The 27,975-nt window shown below is 32.5% G+C and overlaps 1 protein-coding gene and 1 long non-coding RNA gene across 5 annotated transcripts; one reads left to right on the top strand and one right to left on the bottom strand.

The window, feature by feature from the left end:
- The first annotated feature begins 29 nt into the window (after window positions 1–29).
- LOC143256869 (uncharacterized) lies at window positions 30–22,301 on the top strand. 3 transcript variants are annotated; one of them, XR_013031583.1, is made up of 4 exons: window positions 30–299; window positions 2,017–2,068; window positions 6,562–6,782; window positions 18,735–22,301. It is a non-coding gene; the product is annotated as an uncharacterized LOC143256869 (long non-coding RNA). The 3 variants fall into 3 exon arrangements; XR_013031584.1 differs by lacking the exon at window positions 18,735–22,301 and adding an exon at window positions 10,761–15,435; XR_013031585.1 differs by lacking the exon at window positions 30–299 and adding an exon at window positions 1,291–1,687.
- On the bottom strand, window positions 3,380–27,975 carry LOC143256867 (peptide methionine sulfoxide reductase MsrB-like). 2 transcript variants are annotated; one of them, XM_076514663.1, is made up of 4 exons: window positions 27,842–27,975; window positions 23,779–23,969; window positions 23,034–23,206; window positions 3,380–6,747 (listed from the first exon to the last, which is right to left on the bottom strand). In XM_076514663.1, exons 2-4 carry the CDS (start codon window positions 23,904–23,906, stop codon window positions 6,512–6,514), a joined length of 537 nt encoding a protein of 178 aa, XP_076370778.1. In that variant the 5' UTR covers window positions 23,907–23,969; window positions 27,842–27,975; the 3' UTR covers window positions 3,380–6,511. The 2 variants fall into 2 exon arrangements, with proteins under 2 accessions (XP_076370778.1, XP_076370777.1); XM_076514662.1 differs by lacking the exon at window positions 27,842–27,975 and adding an exon at window positions 27,359–27,507.

Raw genomic sequence — 27,975 nt, 5'->3', positions numbered from 1 at the left:
TTACTATAGATAATGAATCTGATAAAGTTAACTTAGCCGTGTAAGGAGAAGTGGTCGATCCTTAAAATGTCGTCAAACTAACTGCAATCCACTTAACATGTGGAAACGAATTCCAAGGCTTCTCTGAGTTGGTGGGAAGCTGTTCCTGCAGTCTTCCAGTCTTGTATGCAAACGGTTTTAGTCTTGCTCACCACCTTCTACGCAAACTGGTCAAACTGGGTTTGACCGGTAGACTTCACCACTTGCTGAGTGCTACATTCTCCTTGTTCGACGACATTTGTCGAATTTCTTCTAATGGTGTAAGTGGACATTCTATAATAGTGGTTTAATAAATGATCCAGTCTTCTCAAACTAATGAACAATGCTAAGTAAGGACCTTAGGCTATATGAGCCTCGATGAACATATCTGTGACGTAAAATTTGTTAGTTCAACTTTGGGCAAAGCTACATGGAAAACAACCCAGCTAGCTAGTCCACACTAAGAACGTAAAGTTTTACATTTATTGAAATAGAAAATCTTCAGAAATGGTATACAATCTTGAAGAAAAACTGTTTGCAAGTTTCTCTGTAGGCAACTTGACACACGTGACAACTCACGTCATATATTTATATTTATGCTGTTGCAAAATGTATTTTTGTCAGATTGGGGATAATCATCCATTTATAAGGGGAAGTCCAATCCAGAAAATTAATTATAGAACTAATGCTAAAAATGAAGGAATTTTATTTTGTTTCAAGTGAACCCCTTTGAAATTTTCCATAGTTTTTCTCGTGACTTTTTACAATGTTAACCATACTGCCTTACAATGATGAGTTACTTCACAAGCCAATAGAAAATACCATTAAATTCCGCCTTACATTCCTCTCATACACCTTTCAAAAATAAACAGAACTTCATTGTAATAAAATAGTAAATAATACTTAACATGCATATTTTGTAGTTTATCGATTCACAAAAACAATAATTCCACTAAATATCTATACCATATTATGTATTACTAATAATAACAGTCGGCGTCATTATTATCATAAACTCAAATCGAAACAAGATGCACCATTGTTAATACACCCTTTCATTATTGTTACTTTAGCTAAAAATTTGCTATTTCATCAATTTAACATGAATTAATAAAGAATTTTTAAATAATTACAAGAAAGAAACAAACACGGAGGGTCAATAATACATATATGTAACTTCGGGTTTTTTCAAATGGGGCTCAATGTTGGCTCACCGCTAGGAGGATTTTCATACTAGTATCTGATACACCAATGTTCAAAGAAATAGTAATTTGCTTGCTTATTTACTTGTTTTGAATTTCGCATAAAGATACTCAAGGGCTATCTGCGCTAGCCGTCCCTAATGTAGCAGAGTAAGACTAGAGGGAAGGCAGCTAGTCATCACCACCCACCGCCAACTCTATTATCAACAAATAGCAGGATTGATCGTCATTATAATGCCCCCATAGCTGAAAGGGCGAGCATATTTGGTGTGGCGTGGAAACAAACCCGCGACCCTCGAACTACGAGTCGAGTGCCTTAACCACTTAGCCATGCCAGGCCTAACTTCGTTGCAAAATGAATTTTTTAAAGTGTTGAATTAAGCCTAATTCGGATTACTGCTGAGATGAAATATAATTCTGCGATCACTCTTTGGAGGTCTACATTTGAAATACAAATCAGTAAATTTGTAAATTATCACATAGTTCCTTATTTTCTTAAAGCGAAGAATTCTAGTTTTATTTGATAATGTATAAAGCTATAAAGAAGAAAAATTCAAAAATGTTAAAACAATTTCAACTTACCACCCATCTGTTGCTATGATTTGTAACGATTAGTCAAACACGAAAAATTAATTTCTGTTGCTAAATAAAAATCAAAATAAATTTAAGTTAATGATTATATATCAGACACTTTCAAATTTTAAATTCATATATTTCCTCAGTGAATAAAATCTAACCTGGTTTGTTACTGAAACATCGAAACTAATAATCTGTTATCTTACTGTTTTTGTTTTAGAGCAAAGCCACATGTGTCAACAGCAGGGAATCAAATCCAGGATTGTATCGTTGTAAGTCCATAAACATACTGTTGTCCTACCGTGCGTCGTTTTCTATTGAATAATTTAAAATTACACGCTAGCAAACACCATTTTATAAAACTGTTAACTTATATATCCAAATTCACACGAATCGTCAATTTCCAATATTTTTTCCTACGTGTTACTTGCTGCTCTATTGTAGTTGTATCGATAAGTTTATCAAGCAAGTTTCTTGTTGTCTTGTATTTAAGCAGCTTGTTTAATGTTTGAAAACATTACCTTTAATCAAGTCATAACGGTGCTACTTAGTCGTATGATAATCAAGGTAAGTCAGAAGCGATATTTAGTTTCAAAACGAGAAGCTTCCTTTCTGTGCGAGGTTCATATGATACACCCGAATGTGCTTGCAGGAAACACTATATTCACACATGATGTTGCTTGTGACTTACCCAGGTAAGTCAAATTACAAATTTAAGGTATTGAGTAGGTCTGCTATATAATATGTAGAAATTAAGTCGGGATATTTATTACAGAGTTTCACTAAATATCTTTCTTATCTGAACTGGTGTTAAACAGAATAATGAGATTGGAGACGAGTGTTAAATTTGTTTGTTTTTTAATTTCGAACAAAGTTATACGAGGGCTATCTGCGCTAGCCATCCCTAAGACAAGGGTGAAAGCACCTAGTTATCACCACCCACCACAAACTTTTAGCAACAAAGAGTGAGATTGACCGTAGTTTCTAATGCCTCCACGGCTAAAAGGGGCGAGCATGTTTGGTTGAGCAAAGATTCGAACCCGTATCCCTTACATTACGACTCGAGTGTCTTAACCACCTGGCTAATGCTAGGCCAAAACACAAGGGAAAATAGTAATTTATATTAAAATAATTTAGATTAATGCAGGTTTAAGTGCTCCTAACAACTACTAGACCCCTTATATTTTGAAAATAGGGTTAAAGAACAAAATGCAAAAAAAAGTTTCACATCTGTTCATACTAATAATAGTATTTGGTCTCTAAACTGAAGTAATTTTATGTAAATAAACATTCTTAAACGACCCTTCTGAAAAATTTATAAATTAATATTATTCAAGTTATTTCCTTGTCAAAACAATTTACGGCACTATCATTTTGTGATGTAAAACATTTTTTAATTATATGATACAACTGTGGGCCCACAAAGGCTATTTTATTTTCAAGTTAATAGTTTTCATTTGTTAACATAAGTTATTAAAACATTCAGCTTGTAAACAATAAAAAATCCTTTGATTATTAATAAGCAAGAAGACAAAAAGACTAAGTAATATAATTTTGTAAGTTATAAAATGGACACTGCATGATTCCAACTGACATTTATTTTGACAGTCATGTAACACAAGCAATACATGAAAACTACTACAATATAAAGCAGAAGCAAATATGGCAGTGTTATCCAAATAGACAAGCTGAAGTATCTTACAATAAGCATATACATATTTTAAATAATTTTCTCCGTAAGAATAAACATGAAAAAATGAGGTTAAGTTGCAGAGATGATGAAAAATTACTATAATAAATGTTTTGAAACCATATATAACAGTATAAAAAATTATGTGGTGTTTTTACACTATTTATATGGTCCTTCAGAATTCTAAACTATACATCATATCATACTAACTGCTAGTCTTCATTCTCATAAAGGTCTGATTGAGTGCAAGTTAATAAAATATCTGGTGAAACAAACCCATCAGTGATTATTTGTTATTTCAGATTAGTTTAATACTACATTACCAAAGTAGTATTATGCAAACAGTATTCCTTTTTATCAGTATTAGATTAAAAATTATTGATGAAACAACTTTTTACAGAGGATTTCAAAATGTAATTTAAGTTTATGATAATCCTGATTTAAATTTATAAAAAAAGACTACTTTAAAAAATCCATTACTAACATGAGATATTAATGCCAATTCTGATGCAACTTATGACAAAAATCTTTTTTTTTACATGTAAGAAAAGTAGCTGTTCAATACAAGTCATGTGACTTGCTAAAGGTTAAAATAATATAAAATTGTAACCAATAAAAATCAAATTTTCACTTTGATTTACATTATACTTTCAACAATTATAAACAAAACTAATTTAATATCATAACCACAGCATACAGTTTAATAACTAACATTTTTTATGATTATTTCTTCTAATCTTTTCAAGTAGAAATCCCACACTTATCTAGTTATTACAATGTCTCATGTCTGTAGAATTAAAACAGACATACTATGGTAGATAAATAAAAATATAAATACTACACATGAATTTCAGACAAATAAATCATATCAAAAATGTAACTTATGAATCATTCACAAACAAAACTAAAACATAACTGATATAAACTAAATCACAAAATACAAATATTTTGTGACACACACACACACACATCAACAAACATACATCAAAAGGTACCATAAAAATTGAAATAATAAAAAAATACACTTTATTTTAAAAAATTAAAAAATACATTTTGTGTACAATTACATAAGTATATATTTTTGTAACTGAAAGATATTTATTACATAACCAAGAATTACTAAGTAGTTCAAAAATGGCAATTTAATTCAAAATTTTTTTGTTTGTTTATAGCTAAATACAAAGCTACATAATATAAAAGGATATCTGTGCTAATTTCAAAATGAAATAAGTATTTTTGATGTGTACCTAATGACTAATAAAGCAAACAGTATTATGCACCTCACAGTCAGTATGAAGTTTTTCATTTGAAAACTACAGCTTCTTAATATCTGATAACATAATGTGATATATCTATTTACTTACATAAAGCTATTTCCCTCTTTTTTATAGAGATTAATACTAATTATATTTATTCACAAAAAAAAACTGTTGTTTTATGTGCAAGACAGAGCATTGCAAAGAAACAGTTTAAAACATGACATTTTAACATATAAATAAGGAAGTTATAAATAAAACCATTACTTATTTGCAAGTAACTAAGCGTTTATCAGTCTTTGTATTTAACTAAACTACTTTTCCTTCAAAAGGTAGATAGTACTAGTTATTGCTAAACAGACATAGGGTATGCAAATAAAAGTATTTTTCATTTTTCTCTATATGTTAATTGATACTTTTATTTCTAAATAAATGCATGGGAAGTGTTATCCTCATAATTATCCATTAACATTGAAAACATACAAATTTCTGATGTTCTTATTATTCTGAATTCTTTTCACTACTAAGATTCATATTTAACACACATACAAAAAACAAAAATAAATCATTCCCACTTTGTATTGCTGAATGACATCTTTTTCTCACCATACTGAGTCATTCTGATATTAATTAGGATAACTTTTCACATCCTTACCTATACATAATAATTTGGTGTTCAAAATGAAACACAGAAAATGCTGGTATGATATACAATAGACGTGTTACCTAGAGTGAAACAAGACACCTCGCTACCGAAATGGATGTGTTTATCTCTCTTTCTGGTCATATCACTAATTATGTTTTCTAAGTTTATAAGAAAATTAGCTTAGAATAGATTACTTATTCAAGAAGTGATATGCATAAATGTTTAGAAAAAAGTTAAACCCAAACATATATATGATATTCATAACTAGGAAAACCATTTACAGTGTGAGATGCTTCACTGTCACTGAACAGAGTTCAAAACTCACAGTGCTTAAAATATTATAACATGTAGTTTACCACTCAAAAATGTATAAAATACGTGCAACTTTAACACGAGTGGATAAAATGGGTGATTCAAGAACCACAATCGAAATTTTTAATCACTGTTTATATAAATAGCTTTTATAACAAAAACAAATATTTTTACACTACAAATATAGTGTTCTTTATAACTAATTAAAATTGGAATGTATCACTTCCTTCCTCTGTTAAAAACAAATACAATACATTGACGTATGTATTTTGTGATGGCTCACACAGCAAAACTCTAGAATTAACAATCATTTATATTATTAGACAAGATACGTGTGTAATACTTTAAGCACCACAGTTGTCGAAATAAACTAACTGATCATGATAAAGTAGTACACACTGAAACCTATAATGTACAAGATCGTCACCAGTGTCTGTCTTTGTATGTTAGGTTATAAAGGAAAGTTGATGCAATTTTTTATTGTACATTATGACTGGGGACAGTCATGCTTTAAGTATTGTATACTGTTAAATGTTGATTTTTTTCTACAACTACAGTGTTTAACACCTTATAAATTTACACAATTAAAAGATGATACAATCCTTTGATATGTAATTTGAAACCACATTCATTATTAACACACAACTTTGTATTGATTAATAACTAAATTATAAAAAATTTAATACAAGTTATTATGTCAGAAAAGAACAGAATGTTTATGCGTATTATAATTAAAATTCTAAAATTACTGAGCATGTTATAAATATGATTCTGGATTCATAAAAAAGAAGCACATTTAATATTCAAACATTCACTTCGGTACATCATCACCATTTTCTTTGTTCTTGTCGTCATTTTCAGAAGATCCACTGCAGATATTCTCATCTTTTCTAAAATCCAGGGAAGCTGAGTTGATGCAATATCGCTTGCCTGTTGGTTTGGGTCCATCATGAAACACATGACCTAGATGGGCACCACACTTGCGACAGGAAACCTCTGTCCTTGCAAGATCTGGCTTAATGGCAAGTAGAAGCAAGTTGCTACCCACTATGCAGCATAAATGTGATCACACGGATGTACCAGTAAGTGGAAGTTGAATAATAAAAACACGTCAGTCATATACCACACTTTCTCTTTTATGTTATTTTCACTATAATAACAGTAGCATTGAATAACAAAAACTACACAGCTAAAATAAAATAAAAACAGTACTCAAAATCATATCAGTGGATTTACACTATAATATTATATATGGCAGGTTAGAAACACTATTTTATAGACTAAGACTTATAGCACAATACATGCACGGAAGCAGGGGAGGTTAACTGAGCCCCTTATTTTTGTCATGTAAAAAATTATACTTATGTAGTTATAGTATAGCTGCTTATGGTATCTAATGACTTCTACATAGTCTACCATTTTCTGATGAAGCACTAGCATTTTCTAGCTTGAAATAATCACATGTAATGATTTCTGTTGACACTATGTAACTGGAAGTCTGAAGCCCTATTGTCACTGTCAGGTTTTGTCACTACAGTACGTCTTTGACTTGCTGATGATAACTGTCAACAGTAAACAGCAACACAGTCAACTTGTTAGTTAGTTACACTATTATATCCACAGCTTTAAGTAATTGTTGTTGTTTTTCATCAAAGCCTACACAGGCTAGTTGAGTTACTTCATCTGTGTATATATATGAAATGTATATCTTACCAGCTGGTGTACATGTGTTAGTAGTCCTCATTTTAGTTGAAGAGGAAATGTTAATAATGTATATCAGCTTGATCTAACTGTAAATTTTGTAGTGCATGAAAAAGAAACTAAGCAAATTTGATCCTCTCTATATGTCTCACACATGCAGCTCTAACCAAATAAACTATCATGTTGACAAAAATTTATCCTCATAACTAATGAAGTTAAGAGAGATACTAATTATTTCAAGATTTAAGAGCCTTAGTCAGCTAAAACACTTGCATAGGAGGTAGAAAATGTTGAGTGATATTTTTTGACAATAATTTTCTTTTCTGTTTTTATCTTGGCTACCAATCCAAATGTATAATGGCATTTCCATTGCATACTTTGAGTATTACACACCCTAGCAGATTCAGGAATTTATATTTCACTAGTCTGGGGGTGTATACACCATATGATAGGAAATTAGTTTTACTTATTGAGTCACAGTTTTCACTTCCACAAAAATTTGTAAAAAATGCAAGTTTATACCAGTACTTAAAAAGCAATATAAGACTGCTTTTGCATTTTCTTGCCACTTGACAACTAGAGTTAATTTGCTTATCAAAAACTCAAAGAATGCACAGAAACATGTGATTGTCTTTATGTTTCAATACTCAACATAAGAGAGGTTTATAACTCTGTGAACACCACCTGATTGAAAAAAGTATCACATTTTCTCATTCCAGGTTTTAGAGGATACTAGTCTTACATGTTAAAAATTCACATAACCTAATATCAAGGTACAATGCAGGTAATATTTGTGATTCACTTCCAAAGAGTAAGGTCTTATAAATAGTCAATTTAGTTTGAAATAAATTACTGACTTGTTGGATTTTAGCACTAGTTGCTTGTGACTTGTTTAATCATTGATGTAGTCCTAGAAAGCAAAAGGTGTCTGGGCTAAATAGACATAAAATTCTTAGACCAGACACCTTTTACAAACAATACTTTGCAAGATGGATGTGTACATAATTTCTCTGTTCAGGTTATTCTCACATTTCAATCATTTATTTAAAAAAGTTAAACTGCTAATACTTTCTTCTATCTGATGAGTAATACATAATGGAATACTTGGACACAACAATCTCCTTAAAAAACATGCCTGCACAGCACCAGGGCTTGCTCTACTTCCATTACTCTACTATTTTCAATGCAAGAACTTTCATATGGCTGCCAAATCATGTTTAATTGATTCAGGTATCTGTGCAAAGTTATACAAGAACAATCTGTGTTAACCTTTATTAATTTTGAGCTGATATGTTAAGGAAGCTAGTCAACCCATGGGCTACTTTAGTTAAATGGCAGAAGTTCACTTGTCATCCTGTAATATATCCACAACTTCAAAATAAAGAGCAGAACTTTACAGGAACAGGATATACATATGGACACTTGTGGTCATGAGGTGATAGTAATACACACTTCACAGTCTAACAAAAACTTCTTATTCAAAAATTTAGAAAAATGAACACAACCTAATTACATAAAGTACTAGTGAAGTATTTCTTCTTTATTATAGCATGTTTTCTAAGGTATACCTTCTTAATCATTTAAAATTAAAAACTAGAGGAAAATATATTAATCACTAGTTGTTATTCTTCTTCATTAACTCCTAAAGTACTTTTTAAATTGTAACACTATGAATGTGATGCCAATAAAGTAACTTTTCTTTAGTCTTTCACTACTATACCTTTCAGTTCACCCAGAACCTACAAGTTAGTTGGTCAAAATATAATGTTTATTTTTAATATATAGTTCTTTAAAAGCACATGAAAATTGGATGAATGGTGGTATAGTGGACGACATATATTTTAAATATTAAATTAGCAAATACTTACAACTTTACACACAAATATACATATATAAATAACAGTACTGTCTATTGTACGTTCATGTAACTACTTTGCAGGGTGTGGATGGATCTTCACTAAAACTGCTATTATGAAGGTTCATTAAGTAAATAGGGAGATCCATAGAATTTCCAGTTTTGCATTTTGTGATTTTTACGAGCACTTTTACATTTTATATTAATACTACTTCATCTCTTGTGAATGGGTCTTCACCAAATTTGGCATATGCAAAGATACATGAAAACTTGCAGTTTCACATTTGTGTTTTGCAGTTTTCACAGACATTTTTTACAATTACATATAAAGGAAGTAAATTTTCACATCTTCAGACAATCTTTCATTAATCCTGAATTTACATAATTTCCATCTGGGGGATGGGTACTTAAACTATTTGGTTACCATAATTTTTCAAAATTACACAACTATTGTAAGTTACAAAATGCAGATTATACACCCTTACCAGTCCTTCAAAGATGATATGTAGTATTAATGTAAAGTTACTTCAGTTCTCTCACTTTCCTATATATATAACTAAGAAATTAGGTTACAATGATTTAGTGAGTGAGTTCTTACAAACTTGTTAGTCAGTTATTGAGTAATCAATGTATGCCTTAGTCTGTTACTGTTAGCTAACTAAATTCAGCACCATGAAAACTGAGTTTGTTTTTTAACAAAGAAATACAAGTACAGATCAGTAAATAAATGAAATTTCTATTACAGATAGTTTATTTGTGCAGGCAGACACTGACCTTAAAAATTGAAGAAATATGACATTTGTTATTATTAACCAGGCTGGACCTTTTTATATTCTTTTTTTACTAAATAATCTAACATAACCCACCCAACAACAAAAATAATAACAGATTTTATTTATTTCACATGTATATACAATCACAAGCATTCTTGTGTTGTGAATTAACCCTTTTTGATATTAAACTGAACACACAAAATCTAAAAAAAAAAAAAAAAATTTGTTTGATATCCTCCACATGCACAATTTAAAAAGCTTAGCAACCTATGTCCAGCAGCAACTAAGTTCAAAGGTCATAGTGAGAAGAGATAATTGTTTGCTTTACATCTTGATTTATTGTTCTATATATTCCAAGAAAAATAAATTTAATAACTTGTTTCTAAATAGTAATAATCTACATACATATATAATGTATGATAATTGAAATGTGACTGTATATTACAAAATACAAGTCCACTAAAACACAGTCAAGACAGGGAAGACTAAAGGTCAGTTTTATATTTTCGAATATGTAACATAAGTGCAGATGCATCTCATCAATGCAAGTTATGTAGTGTTAGCTAGGCATGACTGAAAGATCAATATAATAGAAAAAAAAAATTATATATATGGTGTTATGAGGCTTAAACTATTTAGACTAAACATTTGTAGTTTTTGTTATAAAATGTAATCATTTTAGCAAGAAATAAAGCATAATTTATATTTATTTTCTAACTTTTTTATGACAGTTACAAGATTGAAAAAGTGACAGACCTCACATAGTTATAGTATAGAAAATAAAATACAACGAAGTCTCACTGAAAACAAATGTTTGGAATGTATTTAGGAGACTTTAGTGATTATGCAAACTTAAGATTTTTGGGACTTGTAATCTTTACTAAAAGTGTATCAAATTTTGTGAGGATACACGTGCTGTATCAAAAGTTATATTTCAAATATTTAATATGTGCAAATGTGTAGACAAACTTGTGTATATTATACTGAGCCCATTAAGGAGGAGTTAAGGTACATTAGTTAAATGTTAAAATGGCATTAATTTTAGTGTGAATTAAAAGTTATCTTTATGAAACTACACCATTAAAAAAGTAATTTTTATATATGTTTAAGTATTATTTATTAATAATTTTCAAGGCTATCATTTACTTACACTGAAAATGTATTTCAAATAGATTTTTACTTCCTCTCACAGAATAGCTTTTCCCAGCTTATATTACCTTTTCACTTGCTACCAGCTTTGATATTCCAACCTACCTTCATAATGTTTTTATGCAATTCATAGCTGCCTAGCAGCATGCTAATTAGCATACAACAACCTTCCACTCTTAGCATAACCGACTTCCTCTATGTAGCTTAGCCCAACTTCACTTCAAGATTGACTAACAGAAAAGATACTGAAAGTGGGAATGAAGGGTGAAAATCATGAGCAGAGGTAAGAATCTATCAGAAATAGATTTTTAACTTAGAAAAATGTTAAATTATGATACAATATCTTATCCCCTATCAGAGAATAGCTAGAATCCCACACTGACCTGGTGGAGAAACTGATGTAACAGATATAGATAAACCCCCATCAGAATGTGCCCAAAGGAAGCCCATAGGGTGTGTGAAAAAAAAGAGTAGGTAAAACACTTGTTGGAGGCTTCACCATTTCTGAACCAAGCATACTCTTCATGCATGAAAATGATGTGTCATAATAGGGGCAGAATCATAAGAGGAACCCCTAATTAGAGTGACTAGGGTGCAAAGGGGGAGTTCAACCTCAGTACCATGACCTCAATATCCAGCCCATTTTAGGAAAGATCTGTTACAAGGACCCATATAATTGTGTGTGCACATCCAACACAACTAACACCAGTACCCAACGAGAAGTGACCTTCTGAATGACAGCAGGAAAGGTGGATATCCAGCTAGAGAATTATACTGCATTTTGGAAGAAATCACCCAGTCCATAACAAATCAGCACCTGGAAGACTACATCAAATCTATAGCAGGGGTGTTTATATACCATATAAACTAACAGAACATAACCTTACTCTTAACTGAGTGGAACTGAGCACATTTAAGAAGAAACCTTCATGTTCTACCACCCTAGTGACTTGGAGCCTGTAAGTGGTAAGGAATTTCATATTCACTTGAAAGTCCAGAGGAATACAGCATCAAAAGTAGTGCAACAAGCAACAGCAAAACTTTATTTTAAAAAAAGAGAGACCAGCCCTGATTTAATCAAATGAAGATGATGAGATGGGTAGCAATTCAATTTTTGTTTTACTCATGTTAGTCCCCAAGTGTATTTGTCTGGAACAAATATATTTGACACAAAACATCACAAGGAAAAATCTACAAGCAGTCTTGGAAAACACCCCATTTCAATAGTGGGTGTTACTGACTTGAATGGTTTTACAGTGCAAGTTTACATATAAAAATACCTATTCATGCAATACTTGATATTGAATGAGATCTGTAATATGCAAGACAAAGCCCTCGAAGAATAAAATTAAAAAACAAAAGCACCAACCCACTTTTAGAAAAATTGTGGAGCAAAAGATGGAAACAAAAAGTAAATGGCAATACATAGAGCAATAAATGGTCAGACAATGAAAAGAATGTAAAATAAAGGTATGGGGAGTGGTCCACATGCTGGCACATACCATATCCTGAATGGACAACAAAATCAGGCAGTGATTAATATAGTAAGGTGACATATTTGATAAGAGGAGACTTAGAATAGATTACAGTCTTTGAGAGACAGGGAAGAATAAACCAGTCGAAGAATCTGGTGAATCCAACCTACAAGGGTAATAGGTATAATATGAAATAAAAGGAAAGAGTCCCAATGAATGAAAAAATGGGAATCATGAAAAGAAAAAGTACCAGTCACATAACAGCAGATAGCTTGGACAGGACGTGAGAGGTAAACCAGATTGGAATGATGATGAAAGTGAAAAATGGAAGGGTGGTAAATAAAAGTAAAGGCAAAATAACCATCAGAAGCAGTTGACTTTTCTAGTGGTAAAAGATTGATCTAGATGAAGGATGACAAATGTTCTGTGATATAATGTGCAAGAGACAAAAAGAGCAAAACACCTTTGAATGTTGATGTCCACACAACAAAGGAGGAAGAACAAAGTTTTTATGGAGAGATTAAACAAGATGACAAGGAAAAGATAGGCAGAAGTGGAAGGGCATGAAGGATGACAAGTTCCAATCAGGGAAGACAGTAGGGTGTGGGGGATGGTAAAGGTGAAAGGAACAAACATTAGTGTGAGAACTGAAGTGAAAATACAGTGAAGTCTTGTGGAAAAATGGCTGACAAGGTCATATGATAACCAGCAATGGTGAAAAAGCCCCTTGCTGAAAAGCCAGGTAAGAACAAAAGTTGGGTGTAGGAAAACCAATACAAGAAGACCAACAATAGTAGACATACCACTGATGTTGGTAAAGTGACATGAAGAAAGAGGGTAAGGAATTAAAATCAGGGAAATAATTCACATGGAAAGTCCAGCTCACCTGACAAACGACTGGACAAAAGCCATTCATGAAGACAGGGTGTTGAAATGGAAGGAGGTAATGCACTTGAGTGAGGTCGTCTGAGAAAGTTGGACAAGAGAGGAAGTGTCAATAGAAAACCATAGATGTGTTGGTCAAAGAGATGCCACCAAGAAATGGGAATTGAAAAATACCCCAAGATGAACAAGGTATTGAGTGGGGGAGAAGAAAGATATCTCCACACGTGTAGTCACTTGAAGAAGAAAATGAATGTGAAGGATAGAGGTGACATGTGAAGGAGCTAGAAGTAGCCAGTTACTCATACAACTGATAAGATAAAGGCCACTGGAGTGGAAAAGATAAGCAAAGACCATGGCAACCTGAGAAAATTGTAGGGAGCCAAAGCTAGGCTGGTAAAAGCAATCACTATGGAAAAAACAAAGTAAATGTCTAGATGACAAGGAGCTAGGAATGTGGAGGAAAGTATTCAAGACATTTAAATTCATCATACAAAGACCAGGAGTGAAAGCCAATTGAAGAGATAATTGGGACTACATGGGAATTAAGGAAGGTCTGAGAAGCAGCTCAAGAAAGGAAGACTAGTGATGGGGCACCAGTCCTCAGTATTCTTGGGACTATGAACAAATGGGACTAGAAATGTGGCTGAGAAGGATCTCTCTGTCCTATAGTGTCCATATGAAGATCTAGAACAACCTTGGAAATATGCTGGCTGGAAATTGTTCCCAAGAAGAAGGGGGTAATATGGGACGAGTGGAACTAAAATGAAAAATTAAATGGACTTGTCTGTACCATGTAGCCACCCAGATTTCCAGGGGTTCAGAAGTCATCAACAAATGAGCTGGTAGTTAACTTCAGAGACCCCTATAGCAGGTAATAGTAAAGAAGAGGAAGGAGGGGTACAAGATGTGGGAACAGGTTCCAGAGGAAATTGAGACAAATGGGAAACCAATGAGGAAAGTGATCAAAAGAGGGAGGATAACATGATACAGATAGAAAAGAAATGAGGTTGGGAAAATGGTACCAAAGTATTAGGATCTGAACCCCACAGAGAAGAGAAATGAATTATTGTGAGTCCAAAAAAAGTAAATGCAGACCTATGGTAGGCCGTATCATAGGCTTCTACAGTACATGAGGGTCAAGATATAATGATCCCTGAAAGATGCAGTCTGCAAACCTATTGACATGAACCCCAATATCGAGGGAAAGAAAACAAGATATTGGCCAGAATGCATTTCACTTTAAAGGAAATGGGAGACAAAAACATTAACATACATGTTTTTTTAAATTCAGGAATGGAGGACAAGGTCTGGTGTTTCCACTGGAGCCAAACATGACTGTGTGGGATAGAAGGGAAGAAGAGGCTGTCAGAATTATTGTCCTTATTCAGGTACCTCTTAAAAAGCTAAGGGAAGCCCAGATACAGATGATCAATTTCTGGCAAACTGACAATTGTGAACTTGAAGCCACTGTAGTACAGATAAGGTTAATTGGAAGAGGAACAGCAGTGGTAGTCATTGTAATGTGAAAATGAGAAATCATTTCAACTAAGTGTAGAAAAAGAAAAGTCCAAAGAGGAAGCTCCAATGAATCACACATTAGAATAAAAGACAGGCAGTGCTATAATGCATTTAGTGTAACAACTAAAACTTCAGAACAAAAGTGTAGCAAATGTAAAGAAAATACAAATACTCATTGACATAACAAGGACCTGGTTGAAAATTCCATTAAGCAGAAGTGAAAACATATATAACACCAAAATTGCCATTCAAGAAGTGAAGTTGGGCTAAGTTACATAGAGGGAGTCGACTGTGCTAGGAATTTTGTCACACTTTTATTGGTGGAGCATTGACACATGCTGATTTGAAAGCTATCATGCAGTTGCCTCATACAAAAACATGCAAGAGTTGGTATCTATCATCCAGCAAAACTTTAAGTACATAGAGGATTGTACAAGTTAGGAAAGTTATTCTGTGAGAGGAAGTGAGATATCATATCATATTGGAATACTTCATTTAAATGTTATTTAGTTCAATCTGTTCAGAATCCATAGTTTCTGGAACCTTGGTTTTGTTTTTTAACTATCCAACACAACTGATCTGAAAGTATAACCTAAAATTAAAGTAACAGTTAAAATTGAATTGAAATCACATTTTTCACAAAGTTTTCTTGAAAAGACCATATTTAATTAAATGTAAGATGATTAAAAATATTACTATACATAACATGCATTATAAATGCACAAAAATATTATTTTTTAAGCTACACAAATACATGATCACTTTCTATAGTCATTGTTACAAAAACTTGTTTTTTTATGTTCTTAACTTCCATTCTAAAAAGATCTTAAGAGCCTTTATAAAAAAACAATAAAAATACCCATTGTTTTACTCTGTATTTTACAGGGTGTTCAGAAAGTCACTGTGCACTTATATTTATCAACAGACATGTTTCAATATAGAATACAGGAGGTAAATATGAATGACAATTATAAACAATGTTGAAAGTGACCCCCGTTGGAATCAATACAGGCTTGGATCCTTCTTATTTTGTTTCTAAACACCGCTATCAGTTGCTGGCTTGAAATAGACTGAATGAATGCTGTTATCACTGCTTCAAACTGCACAGTGACTTTCTGAACACCCTGTAGTAAAATATACATAAACAACAAAGAAACAAAAAAATTCACTCTGGCTACAGATTCTATTCAAACAGAAGGCATTACAAGTAATTCTAGTTCACAGCATCAAACGAACTTAGTTACCTATAATAACCATCCTGACATTGTATTACATTTTTCTTGTTTCAGTTAGTATATATTTATCATACAAAGTTCTCTTCAGTACACTTTAAGCACTGAAGAGTCACATATGTGGTTATCAATCCAACTGTAACCAAAGGTGTTTGTGAAAAGTTTTGAAATTTAGAGAATATACAGAGCAATATAAGATGGAACATGGTCCTTCAATTCTTCATAGTAGTACTGTAGATATTTAGGTCATTCTGAAGGATAAGTCAAAAAGTGTAGTAGCTGAGAATTTCTTTAATTTTAAAGTACAGATAGCTCAATTTTACTGTTTTATTATAAATGTGCTTGTGGTATTTGAAAATAGTTAAAGTCAAGTTTAAATTCTAAAGTAGCAAGTTTAATTTAAATATTTATTAAAGTTTGTACAGAAAAAGGTTCAATAATAAAAATTCTAACACATTTTGTCATGTAGTTATATTTATTGAGCATACATATGGTCTTACAAGATTTCACAAGGTACAACAAGTGTGTTAAGTGGTTGAAGAAACACATGCTTTTTTCTCAAACACATACTGTGCTACATCTGATAATATGAAAGATAACTTGTGCATTCCAAGATGCTTGAAGAAAACATGCAAAAAAAAAAACAAAACATAATATCACACACGGTGCAAACTATTAAATTGCAAGCAATTAAAAAAAAACTATACAAAATTCAAATTAAACTATATTATACAAATAAGAGTTTTATTGAAGAGATTATATTTAAAACTTCTTGCCAGAGTTACACTCCTATGTAACTGAGTGAAATGTACTGGGTTATCCCAACATGGAGATATAATGGCAACATTCAAACCTTCTGAAAACTATTATTCAAGGCATAAATTATAGGTGGTAACAGTACAAGAAATAGCATTTCCCCAGCATCCATCCTAGGGACTATTGCTGTTATTACAGACAGAAACAATAACTTATTATGAAATTCTGCAGATCAAAGAATCCACAGTGAACCCACAGGTACACAAGTTTTTCAACCTGTCTGATACAGGTTGTTTCAAATACGATCTACAGGATAAAATACCTGTGTCATTAAGAAGATCTTATTCTGAAATTTTTTTGTTTCTTACTTTTCTCATAAGGTTGTTTTAAACCTTCAATCATCCCTAGGTCATTACAATCTACCTTTCACATACAGTAATGGCTATCCCTCAACTATCCATTATCTGAATGGCTCCTTGAATATTTAATTTTCTATTAGTACTTATTAGTTTCAATGACCTTTTCTTTTTAAAACCTACAGACCTAAAACTATTGCAACATTGTTATCTTTTATTAGTAGTTATCTTCTGATGTTGAGCCCCATAAAGAATGCTGATGTCAAAAAAAAATCTGAATATGTGATATTTAAGATCAAATTTTGCTATTCTTATGAAATTTTAGAATTCAAGATGAATCTTTCTGCAATAATTTAAAATTAGCAGTTCACTCCTACCCACATAAAGCAAACAATTCAACATTTGATGTCTAAATTTGACTATATCTGTTACCATACTGATTCAACAGGTTGCTCTGAAGCTGATCAAGGTTTAAGTTTTCTATGGGTAATTGTTTTGTGATACATGCATTCTGGAAACAAAGCCATTACTGTAACATCTTTTTTCATGATTGGCTTGACTAGATTACAGAATTATTACCTAAAAGGCTACATGTAATGTTTTAAATTTTATCACATCCTAAGTAAGCATATGTGTTAATAAATGACATTTGCAGTTTAGTTCCTTGTAAAAAACACACAGAAGTATTAAGTTACAGTTTGATCAAGACACATTAAGAATTATTTATGTGTACAAATTTTTAAGCCTTAAAGATTACTCAAATTAGTCACTTCTGAATGATGAATCAGAACAGTCTCTTGCAGCTGCCCAAGGAGTACAGTGACATAAGAATGTAGTAATTATTCCAAGATTCACTCACTATTTTGAATAGTTTATGTGACATTAAACACTGGTATAATAAAACATCTCACTTATGTTTAATCCTAACCTCCTACATATATTAAATCAGCCAACAAGTTCAGTTATTAAGTACCAGTAAAAGGAAGATTTAGTAATTTGTTTTCCTACTTGTATAATTGTTATTAATTTTCTTCTGTGCAATTGTGCATTTTTTACTGTTGTATTGCAGTCTAATTTGTCTGATAATTGGTTCATCACTTGTATACAATGATTTTTTCATGTTTAAATATAACTAGTTTTTAAAATTGCAACTAAATGGCTGCCAACAATTTCATTTGTATTTATGACATATGTTGTATGATCTTACTACATCTGAAACTGATTATCTATATAAAAAAAGCAATTACCAATTACAGTAAGATTAATTATGAGTTGCACCATGCCTTCAATCATAATTGTTTTATATGTACAGTTTTATGTCCTTATCCTTATAGAAATAAGATGGCCAAAGAACATCAGAATGTTTGATCCTGTTATAAGTTGCTCACTTCAACTGGACTGCCAAATGGCATGAAATGACAGCACTACAGCATATTGGCTTAGCCCTCACATCAGCCATTCCCATAAATACTGATGTGGCCAGGCATCCAAAAAACTGGATATAAATAGAAGGTTAAGAAAAAGGAGCCAGTTGATTTTGAATATCAATGAGAACTAACACCAAGCAATTCCAGGGTCAGTAGAGAAGCAAAAAAGACAGTGTAAATAGTATAATCTGTGTAAGACAGTGTGAATAGTACAATCTGTGTACTGCATAGCTTCTGTGTTATCCAGGGCAAGAGAAGTGGCATATAAATTGGAAGAGAACACAGACTCTGTAGACAGTATCCTGTGAGCAACCATGAAATTACAACAAACCATGGCAGATCCCACAGTCACCTGATTTCGAACCATCTGTAAAAACTAAAATGAAAAAATGGTTTGAAAGAACTTTGGTAAATAGAAGATGGTACTTCCAATCAGAAGTATTCCAGGGCAGGATGGTCCCATCAGTGGAGACAGAGACATCATCCAGTGACACATCTAACTCTGTTAGCTGTACCTAGAATGATGGGCCATCTATCCTGAATGAGCATAGCCCACTGAGAAAGGTAGACACAACCACAGGTGAGATACTGTGCTAAGGATCAAAGTTTAATGGCATACTGCAAAGAAAGTTGCAAATAGTGGAGGTGAAGAGGTAGTTCATGGGACACAGTGTACAAACTATGGACTGGAGAAGTGCAGAAAGCCCCCATGCAGAGACAAAGCCCCAAATGTTGAACAGAGTCCATCATTTTCAAAGCTGAGATCCCAGTAGAACCATAGACCTACAGTTCAGTTTGGAGTTAATGAGAGCACAATAGATCCTGAACATGAAACACTGACCTGCTCCCTAAGAGTGGGAAGAGCAGACACAGCAAATGTTCAGTGTCCTCATATATTTGACGTGTAGCTATTGATGTGAGGAATGAAAGTCAGCTTACTGCCAAATATAAGCCCCAAGAACTTTGCCTCATGGACCAAGGGAAGAACAAAATCACAGAGATGAAGCTCAAGATCAGGTTAAATCACAAGGCCTTTGGTGGAGTGCTGTCAATGGAATATTCAATGGCTGGGCAAAAGGAGATTGTTTGATTCAAGGAACCAAACAAGACAAGCATTAACCATCTCTCAAATACCTTACAGAGACAGCTAGTCAAAGCAATTAGATGACAGTTAAAAGGAATCTTGGGATCCTTTCCATGCTTAGAGAAATGGAGAACAATAACCCAGTGTCACGTATCAGAAAACTTTCTCCTGCCAGATCCAGTTAAAAAGAACCAGAAGAAATGCAAGAGAGGTTGGAGAAAGATGGTGCAGCATCTCATAGTAAATATCATTAGGTATGACTGATGTACTGCCAGACCAATGAAGAGCAAACTTGAGTTCCACCAGTATGAAGGGGCAATTGCTCTGCCTGACACCTGATGGCCCGGAAGGCATAAGAAACAGAACTGTCAGATATATGAGAAAAGCTCTCTCCAAGAGTATCAGTAATATTATGGGCTAAAGCAACTTCCTGATCATTGGAGAATAAGATGGAAAGGGAATGAGAAGTATACTTCCCATTGACTCTTCTAAATTTTGTCCCATAGGACATAGTTACAAAGGTAACTGGTGGTAGAAGAGATGCTAAATTGTGAACTCAATCCATGATTCCATTTGACTTTGATGTTTAACCTGCCAAGCACTGGCATGGGCCCAAAAGAAAACAGTGTGATACCTGCAAAAGGTATCCCAGGCCCATTTTTGAACCTTCTATGCCTCCTGACAGGCAGGACTCACCTTGAAAAATTAGCAGCTGCCTTGACAATACAGGCAGCCACTGCTACCAAGCAGTCATCTATAGATGGCAGGATCAAGTTCCAAGAGAGAGGTGAAAGAGGACCAGCTGGCTTGGTCCAACTTCCACTGTTGAACTCCATGGATTCTGCCCTGGATCAAATGGACAAATTCCAGTGACTGAGAGAGTGAACAAATAATCATTGACATCTTAGGACCAAAGAATGCTTACCCAAGAAGCCAGAAGCTGGGGCCAATGGAACTGGACCCAGATGGTGGGGACAAAGATAGCAGTTGATGTTGACTTATCAACTCACTTATCCATAGGGGACAAAATAATCCTCATATAGTTTGAGAATTACTCTGTTGGAGGCATGGAAAGATCTGTCTGCACTCCCACAGTAGCAGTGTAATGTAGTTCAGTAACATATGTTCGAGATGGAAATGGGAACAATAACCTCTGAACCTCAAGATAAGAAATTTTGTTAACTGTTTTCAAACACTGTACTTCTTTCTCCTCCATCCATCTATGGCAAGAACAAAAGTAAAAAGGGTGGGAACCACTACAACTAACACAGTAACAGTCTAGTTCACACTTGTAGAAGTCATGATCTTTGCCACTGCAATGAGCACATGTCAAAGAACAATGACATGATGTCTTCAAGTCACCAAACTGCTGACACTGGAAACATCTGAGAGGGTTGGGAATATATGGCTGTACCTTACAGTTCAGATAACATACTGTAACTAGCAGCAAGTGGATGTGATGATGTAAACATCAAAATTAGAACAATGGTAGACAACATAATTCTGTTCTTACAAGTCAAGATACTCCTCACTGCAGAAACTCCTTAGAAGGAGTTATTATTCACAGAGATTTGAAGAACATCCCAAGTCAGAGTAACTTAATGGATATATCCCTAATGGCCTTCAAATTCCAGAGGTGTGAAGTGGGTTTTGGGATAGATATTTCCACCAGGATGTCTCCAGTATGTAGCTTCTTGACTGATTTAGGAGCACCAGCAGGCCCTTTTAAACCCTTTTGATTAAAAAGGGGGAGACATTTTCCTAAAGGTCTGTTTGACAAAAAATGTGGTATAAGAAAATGATATACAGATACAGAAAAGGTGGAGACTGCTGTCCAGTCTTCAAGACATAGTTGTTTACTGATGATATGCTATTTCATTTTTATTTGGGTTTGGGAGATCCATAATGAAAAAAAAAAGATTCAGTACCTACTGATTCCCCACCAACCATGGAGTCCTATGAGGAGACACACTACAATGTGAAAACAAGGACACTGCAGCAATGCCAGGGTTTCGTGAGCACTATAGCCAATTATTGGCATCAAACATAATATTCACAACACCTGCTGAAAATGCTCAACACAAGAACTTGGTAGACCTTAGCCCAACAGAACAAGTCAACTGACCCTGGGAAACCACAGCAAAAACACTTGCATTCAAGAATTCAAGGCCAAAGAGGTGTGTTGGGATTGAACCCCAAAACCACCAGGATCCTTTCCTCCTTTTCACAGGTCACCTTGCGTGGTACATGTTGGTGGATGTTCAGATCCTAGAGGAGGTAAAATGAAAGACAGAACCTCTGGGAGGTCCTCTCACCATGTACAGGAATCCATAGAGGAAGTTTAAGTAAGAGAAATTATAAGTAGCAAATAAAAATTGTTTATTATTCCTTTAAAACTCAGCTTGTATCTACCTCTTGATAAAGCCATAATGTATAACACTTATAAAGTAAATAACTTATACTGATTACTGACTTTCTTTTCACTAAAGTAAACTGATGAGTGATGTGTATAGGCAGACATTTCTGCAGTCTTTCAACAGTCTAACAGGTCTACCCAGGCAAAAAATAAAAACAAGCAGAAAACTGACTGGAAATCTTACACTTATTAAACTTTCTTAATCAAGAAAGATATAATAAATAATTCAAGATTTTATATCAGGTACAGCATTAAAAGCAAAATAAAAAAAAAACTATAACAGAGTTAATTTTAATACTATCACTACTAATTTTATATCTTCACTTTTTGGGTAGCAAAACTGACAACATTAAAATAAAATATAATTTAAAATAAAAAATGTACTAACAATTTTGTTTCCGTAACAAAAATTAAAAATACAGTGTGTTCGGAAAGTCATTGTGCACTTATTTATTTACAGACAAAACTGCACAGTGACTTTCTGAACACCCTGTATTTTTACAGAAAAATACATCATACTTTCATTTTTAGTCTATACAGAACAAAAATTATAATAATAAACATTGATATCATCAAAAACTCTTAGACCAAAATTAAAACTTACAAATATATTACAGAAATGATTATAATAAATTCAATGATCCTTTTTAAAGATTTTTAAAAATATCAGATATAATAACATAAATACCATGTAAAATCAACTTACCGTGAGATAAATCACTTTTAAATGTAACTTTATTCTTATCTACAACATCCCAGAATGATGGCCACCCACATTCAGAATGGAACTTAGTTTCAGAGGAAAAAATTTCTTCTCCACATACAATACAGGAATACATTCCATTTTCATTCAGCTTGTAGAACTTTCCAGTAAAAGGTCTGGAGCAAAACAAAGGAAGCTATTCAACTTTGAAAAGTATTATTATTTTAATAAAATATTCATACATACAGGTATGTTAGGAAATCTGCTCCTTAAACATTCTGAAACAATATTATTAACTGAAGGCACTTGCTGTAACTACTGATATCGTGTTCCAAATTATATATACTTATGGTGTATGCAACAATGCCTTTTTACAAATGTTAAAACTGAACCTCAGTGATCAGAATTGGCAGTAACTTCATCACAAAACTATCATCATCATTAATGTCTGATCAAAGCAAGTTATTCATAAAAGAACAGAACAAAACATTATTTAAAGATTTTCTTTGAGTGCAATTTCTTCTTCTTCTCCAATTATAAATGTTTGGGATCAGGAAACACATAAGCAAAAATGACTACCATTTTGAAACTACACATATATCTATGCATATGCTATATCATATAAATGAATAATAAAAAGATAAAACCTGCAAATTCTAAATCCACATTTGGAAAAATTAATAAACATATTGTAATTATTGTACTTGTCTTCAAAATTAATGTATGGAATAAAAACTGCATTATTTACCTTTCTGTTCCTTTTTCTTGGGTTACGTGATATTGAAGGTAAGTTAGCCGCTTCTTAAGTTCTTGTTTTGAGTACAAATTATTTGATGATTCAGCATGGCTGCTGCCATCTTCATCACCATACTGCATGATTTATGGGTCACATGTAGGCCTTATATATCTTTCTTTTTCCCCATCACTATCTCATGTTATCTTGAAAGTGAAGATAAGGGTTTCATACAAGTATACAATTCTGTTACATCACATAAATACAAAACTTAAGTTTAAAAACCAGATATTTAACTCCTCACATCTAATATTAATTACATGAAAAACTACTGTTCAAACAAAACCAGTCAATTTAATTTAAATCTGTGGTGCCATGAGGGATGTATCCTGCCCCAAGGATAAAACTGTACTATTTAAATAATGAAATTATAAAAGTAAATTTGTAATCATTTTTCCACATATTACAAAAAACAAAACCAAAATACAGAGTTGAAATTTACTCAACAAGAAGTCTTATATACTTAATTCTATATACAAACTTTTTAATAAAATCACAAATTTTATTTTTGGACTGATTTTAGCATGCTCCATACAAAAACATAAGTTTGTATATTTTCTGAATATTGCACACAAAACATTTTATAAGAAAAGATAAAATACTTCTGAACACAACAGTGTTAACTGAGCTTTATAACGTAAATACAAATATAGTTTAATTGATTTCAGCAAATTAGTTTCCTTCCATCAGTTGTCATAGTATGATGCATTTACTTAAAACTTAGCTTTGAGAAATCAGAAATCTAAACACATAGCAACAATTCTCTTTGTCTGCTCTTTTCAACTGTAAATAATAATAGGTTTCTAGTTCAGTGAAGCTTTGTATATAGTAGAAATTAGAACACAATGATAAATGCTTAGTTTGGAGATATAGTACTAAAAGAAAAGATTTGTAAAAAACTTCTGATACAAAGACAACCTTGATTTTCTTCTACAAAGCTCACAAAAAAACAACTTGCTTTATCATTTAAAATGTCAATTGCAGTAATAAAGTATGGTAGCAAAATATTTTTGTAGAACAAGATGAGCTAGGCTTAAATCATTAGATCATCATGCACTTGACCATACATCGGACATATATTTGATAAATAACCTTTACTGCAAATGCAAATCAATGCATTTGAATTATCATAATTTAGATCAGATGTTTAATATAGATGGGTACCAATTCAATATGATGATTAAATGAATGGATCCTATCAGAGTGGTGGATAAATCACTCAAGCTATCAAGTTAGTCCTCTGTTGTCAGAAGTGCAGCTAACAGAATTTTAGTCTTTCAGAGAAAAAGAAAAAATCACCTTTAAAAACTGTGAAAATTTATTAACTTGATGTCGTTTCAAGCAAACTCTCTTTCAAGCCAGTAACAAACCTTTCAGTTGATAGTTACCAAGTTAATACATTATTACTATAGTTTTATTAAATATTTTTTTTCACTAAATTCTAATTTATTTGATCACCTTTGCAGTTTGTTACTTTATACAATTTCAGTGTACTTATATTGGTTGGTTACTATTAACTAATTAGGCTTTAATCAGAATACTGTGCACAGTTTTAATTTATTTGTCTAACAAAGATTACTGACTTATTTAATGATGGTTTCTAGAATAATTCCAAGGATGGAAGAATTATTTTACATGGATAGGTTAAGATCACTTTTGTTTGTTCTTGAGAAAGGAAAGAATTATTTTATTTTATAAAAGTATTTGCAGAACCAATAGGATAAAGACCTCTAATTTTTTTATGCTATGTTCTTAAAATAATATAACAGGACACAAGTCTGAGATTTGCAATGAAAATGCCAGGCTCCACTAAAACAGTTTTATTTTTAATAGGGTGATTAACTTGTGGAACAAGTTTCCATCAGAACAATAATGGAAGACAGCCTTTATTAGTGTTTTAAAAAGGAGAATCAATGATTTCTTTAAATATAAAGGGTGAGTTTATATTTTTACTTTCATAAAGGGTGGATGTGCAAAGGCAGTATTTGAATCACTTGTTAGTTGTTCAGGTTTACAGCACAAAGCACTAGCATTATTTGTACCTCTTCTACCACCCTGTTGATTGTTTTCCCCACTACAGAAATAAGACTAACTGGCCTATAATTTACAGCACAATTATTATCACTTCTCTTAGCTGAATGTCCATGGAGTTAGCACTGCAGGAGGCATGTTGACTTTAACTGCAGATTTATTACATGTATATCTACATGAAATGGTGAAAGCTGGTAGTTAAGTGTACACATCAGTTGTATACAAAAAATTAAATCAGTTATAAAAGTACCTGCACTCAAGATAAGTGTGAATTGTTGATGTCAATCTTTCAGAATTTGACAAGCTATAGTACACTGTGATGTTTGTCTGAAGAATGAAAATACTTTTATTCATTGTGCAGTTTGCATAGTGTGTAAAGACACACCTCTAGAACCTCCAAAATGCATATCTAAAAGCTTTCTTCACTATCCCTGTATACTTTATCTGTTATGAGCTGCCATTAAACCAGCAATATAGGATAAAATTAATAGTTGATAACTCTGACATTAAATACACACTGTTAAATGGCACTCTGGCCCGAACCCATAGACACTGCATTAAAAACATTAGTAAAATTATGACTTGGGCACTTGCCCAATGTCTGTAGGCAAACAAAAAAAGAAACTTGTATATATAATCTCTGACCTCCTTTAAAACCCTACATAAAACACTGTTTAGAGTTAATGCTTTGTTCATTTTTAAATCTTTAAGCCTGTTTGCTTACCATTAATAGTTTAATATCTATATGATTCAAGTCAACTTTTAAGCATTCCTACAAAATGCTCAGTCTGGAATATTGCTAATGATCATACTTTTTTAAAGCAGAACAATGAAAAGCTTAACAATTTCATCACATCCAACAAAAATCATCCTTTAAGATTCAGAATCCATTTTACTTTCCCTTAACAATACAACCCATTTCTCAAAAGCCCTCTTATTTTCCAATATATGGTATAAATCCCTAGGTTTCCTATCATTATGCAAATCTTTTATAACATATGTTAATTTAAACTTCTCAACATTACACCATTCATTGGTTCATCTCTGATTCTTTCTTAATATTGAAGTATTTAGTAAACCAGTTAGTGTTGTATGATTTTCTCCGTTAAATATATCCTTTATTTTTAAGTTTAAATATTGCTGAATTAAATTTTAAAGGAATTTTATTTGTCAAAAGTTTCCATGCCTATTCCACATTATTTATTAACACATTATTTAAACTCCTTAACGATAAACTTTGCTCAAGGCCTCAAAATTGATTTTTAAAAATCACTTACGCTGACTAATTTATTATTACACTTGATTACCCTGCGTGTGGATGAATTTCAGAATGCGAGAAAACTTATCATTTGGGTACCTACCAGTATTACTACTATTAGTAAAGCATCACAATGAATTGTAAATTTAATATATTTTTATAACTAGCACTTTAAGTTTTCTACTTATCTTGTCATATTACAGTATAAATATATATTCCTTAATACCAATATTTAAGTACACTTACCCTCGATACTTAATTCAATCAACCGGTATAGCCGTAATACAACGAGTAGTTCGATATATTACTCTCTACTGTAGTAGCTAGTATAGCGTAAGGGAGCGTTTATTCATTTCGTGAATTTTAGTATGCTTTCAATATAGCAATATTTCATAAATAATAAAATAATACATAAATAATAAATGCCCATTTGGCCTTCGTGACAGTACGTAAACTCACCTAAAGAAAAACAAAAGCAAAAATTAAAGACATTCTTTATATTTTTATGAATCGATTCCCTTCTTAAACATTTGAAACGTGGCGGCTACCATTAATGCTAACGACTTTGTCTTGATTGTAGTGTAGCCTGATTTATTTTATCCGAATCATAAACTTGTGTTCCTTCTTTCTATTATCTTTAGAATACAGAACATAAAATTAAACTTTTATCCCATCAGTCTCAGAGACAATCTTATAAATTTCAAAATAATTATCTCATACTCTTCTCACCTCACAATAAAAGAAGTTGAGATCTTCCTCAAAGAATAATCCCTCTATTCCTGAGCAGGTTATCTCAACAGTGCTCCGTTGAACTCTTTTCAATAAGTTATTTTCTTTCCTTAAATAAGGATACCAAAACTATA

This window comes from Tachypleus tridentatus, chromosome 7 (genome assembly GCF_004210375.1).
Source record: "Tachypleus tridentatus isolate NWPU-2018 chromosome 7, ASM421037v1, whole genome shotgun sequence".
In the NCBI taxonomy this organism is placed as follows: Eukaryota; Metazoa; Arthropoda; class Merostomata; order Xiphosura; family Limulidae; genus Tachypleus; species Tachypleus tridentatus.
Note: the sequence above shows the minus strand (reverse complement) of the source record. Positions and strands in the feature narration are given on the sequence as shown.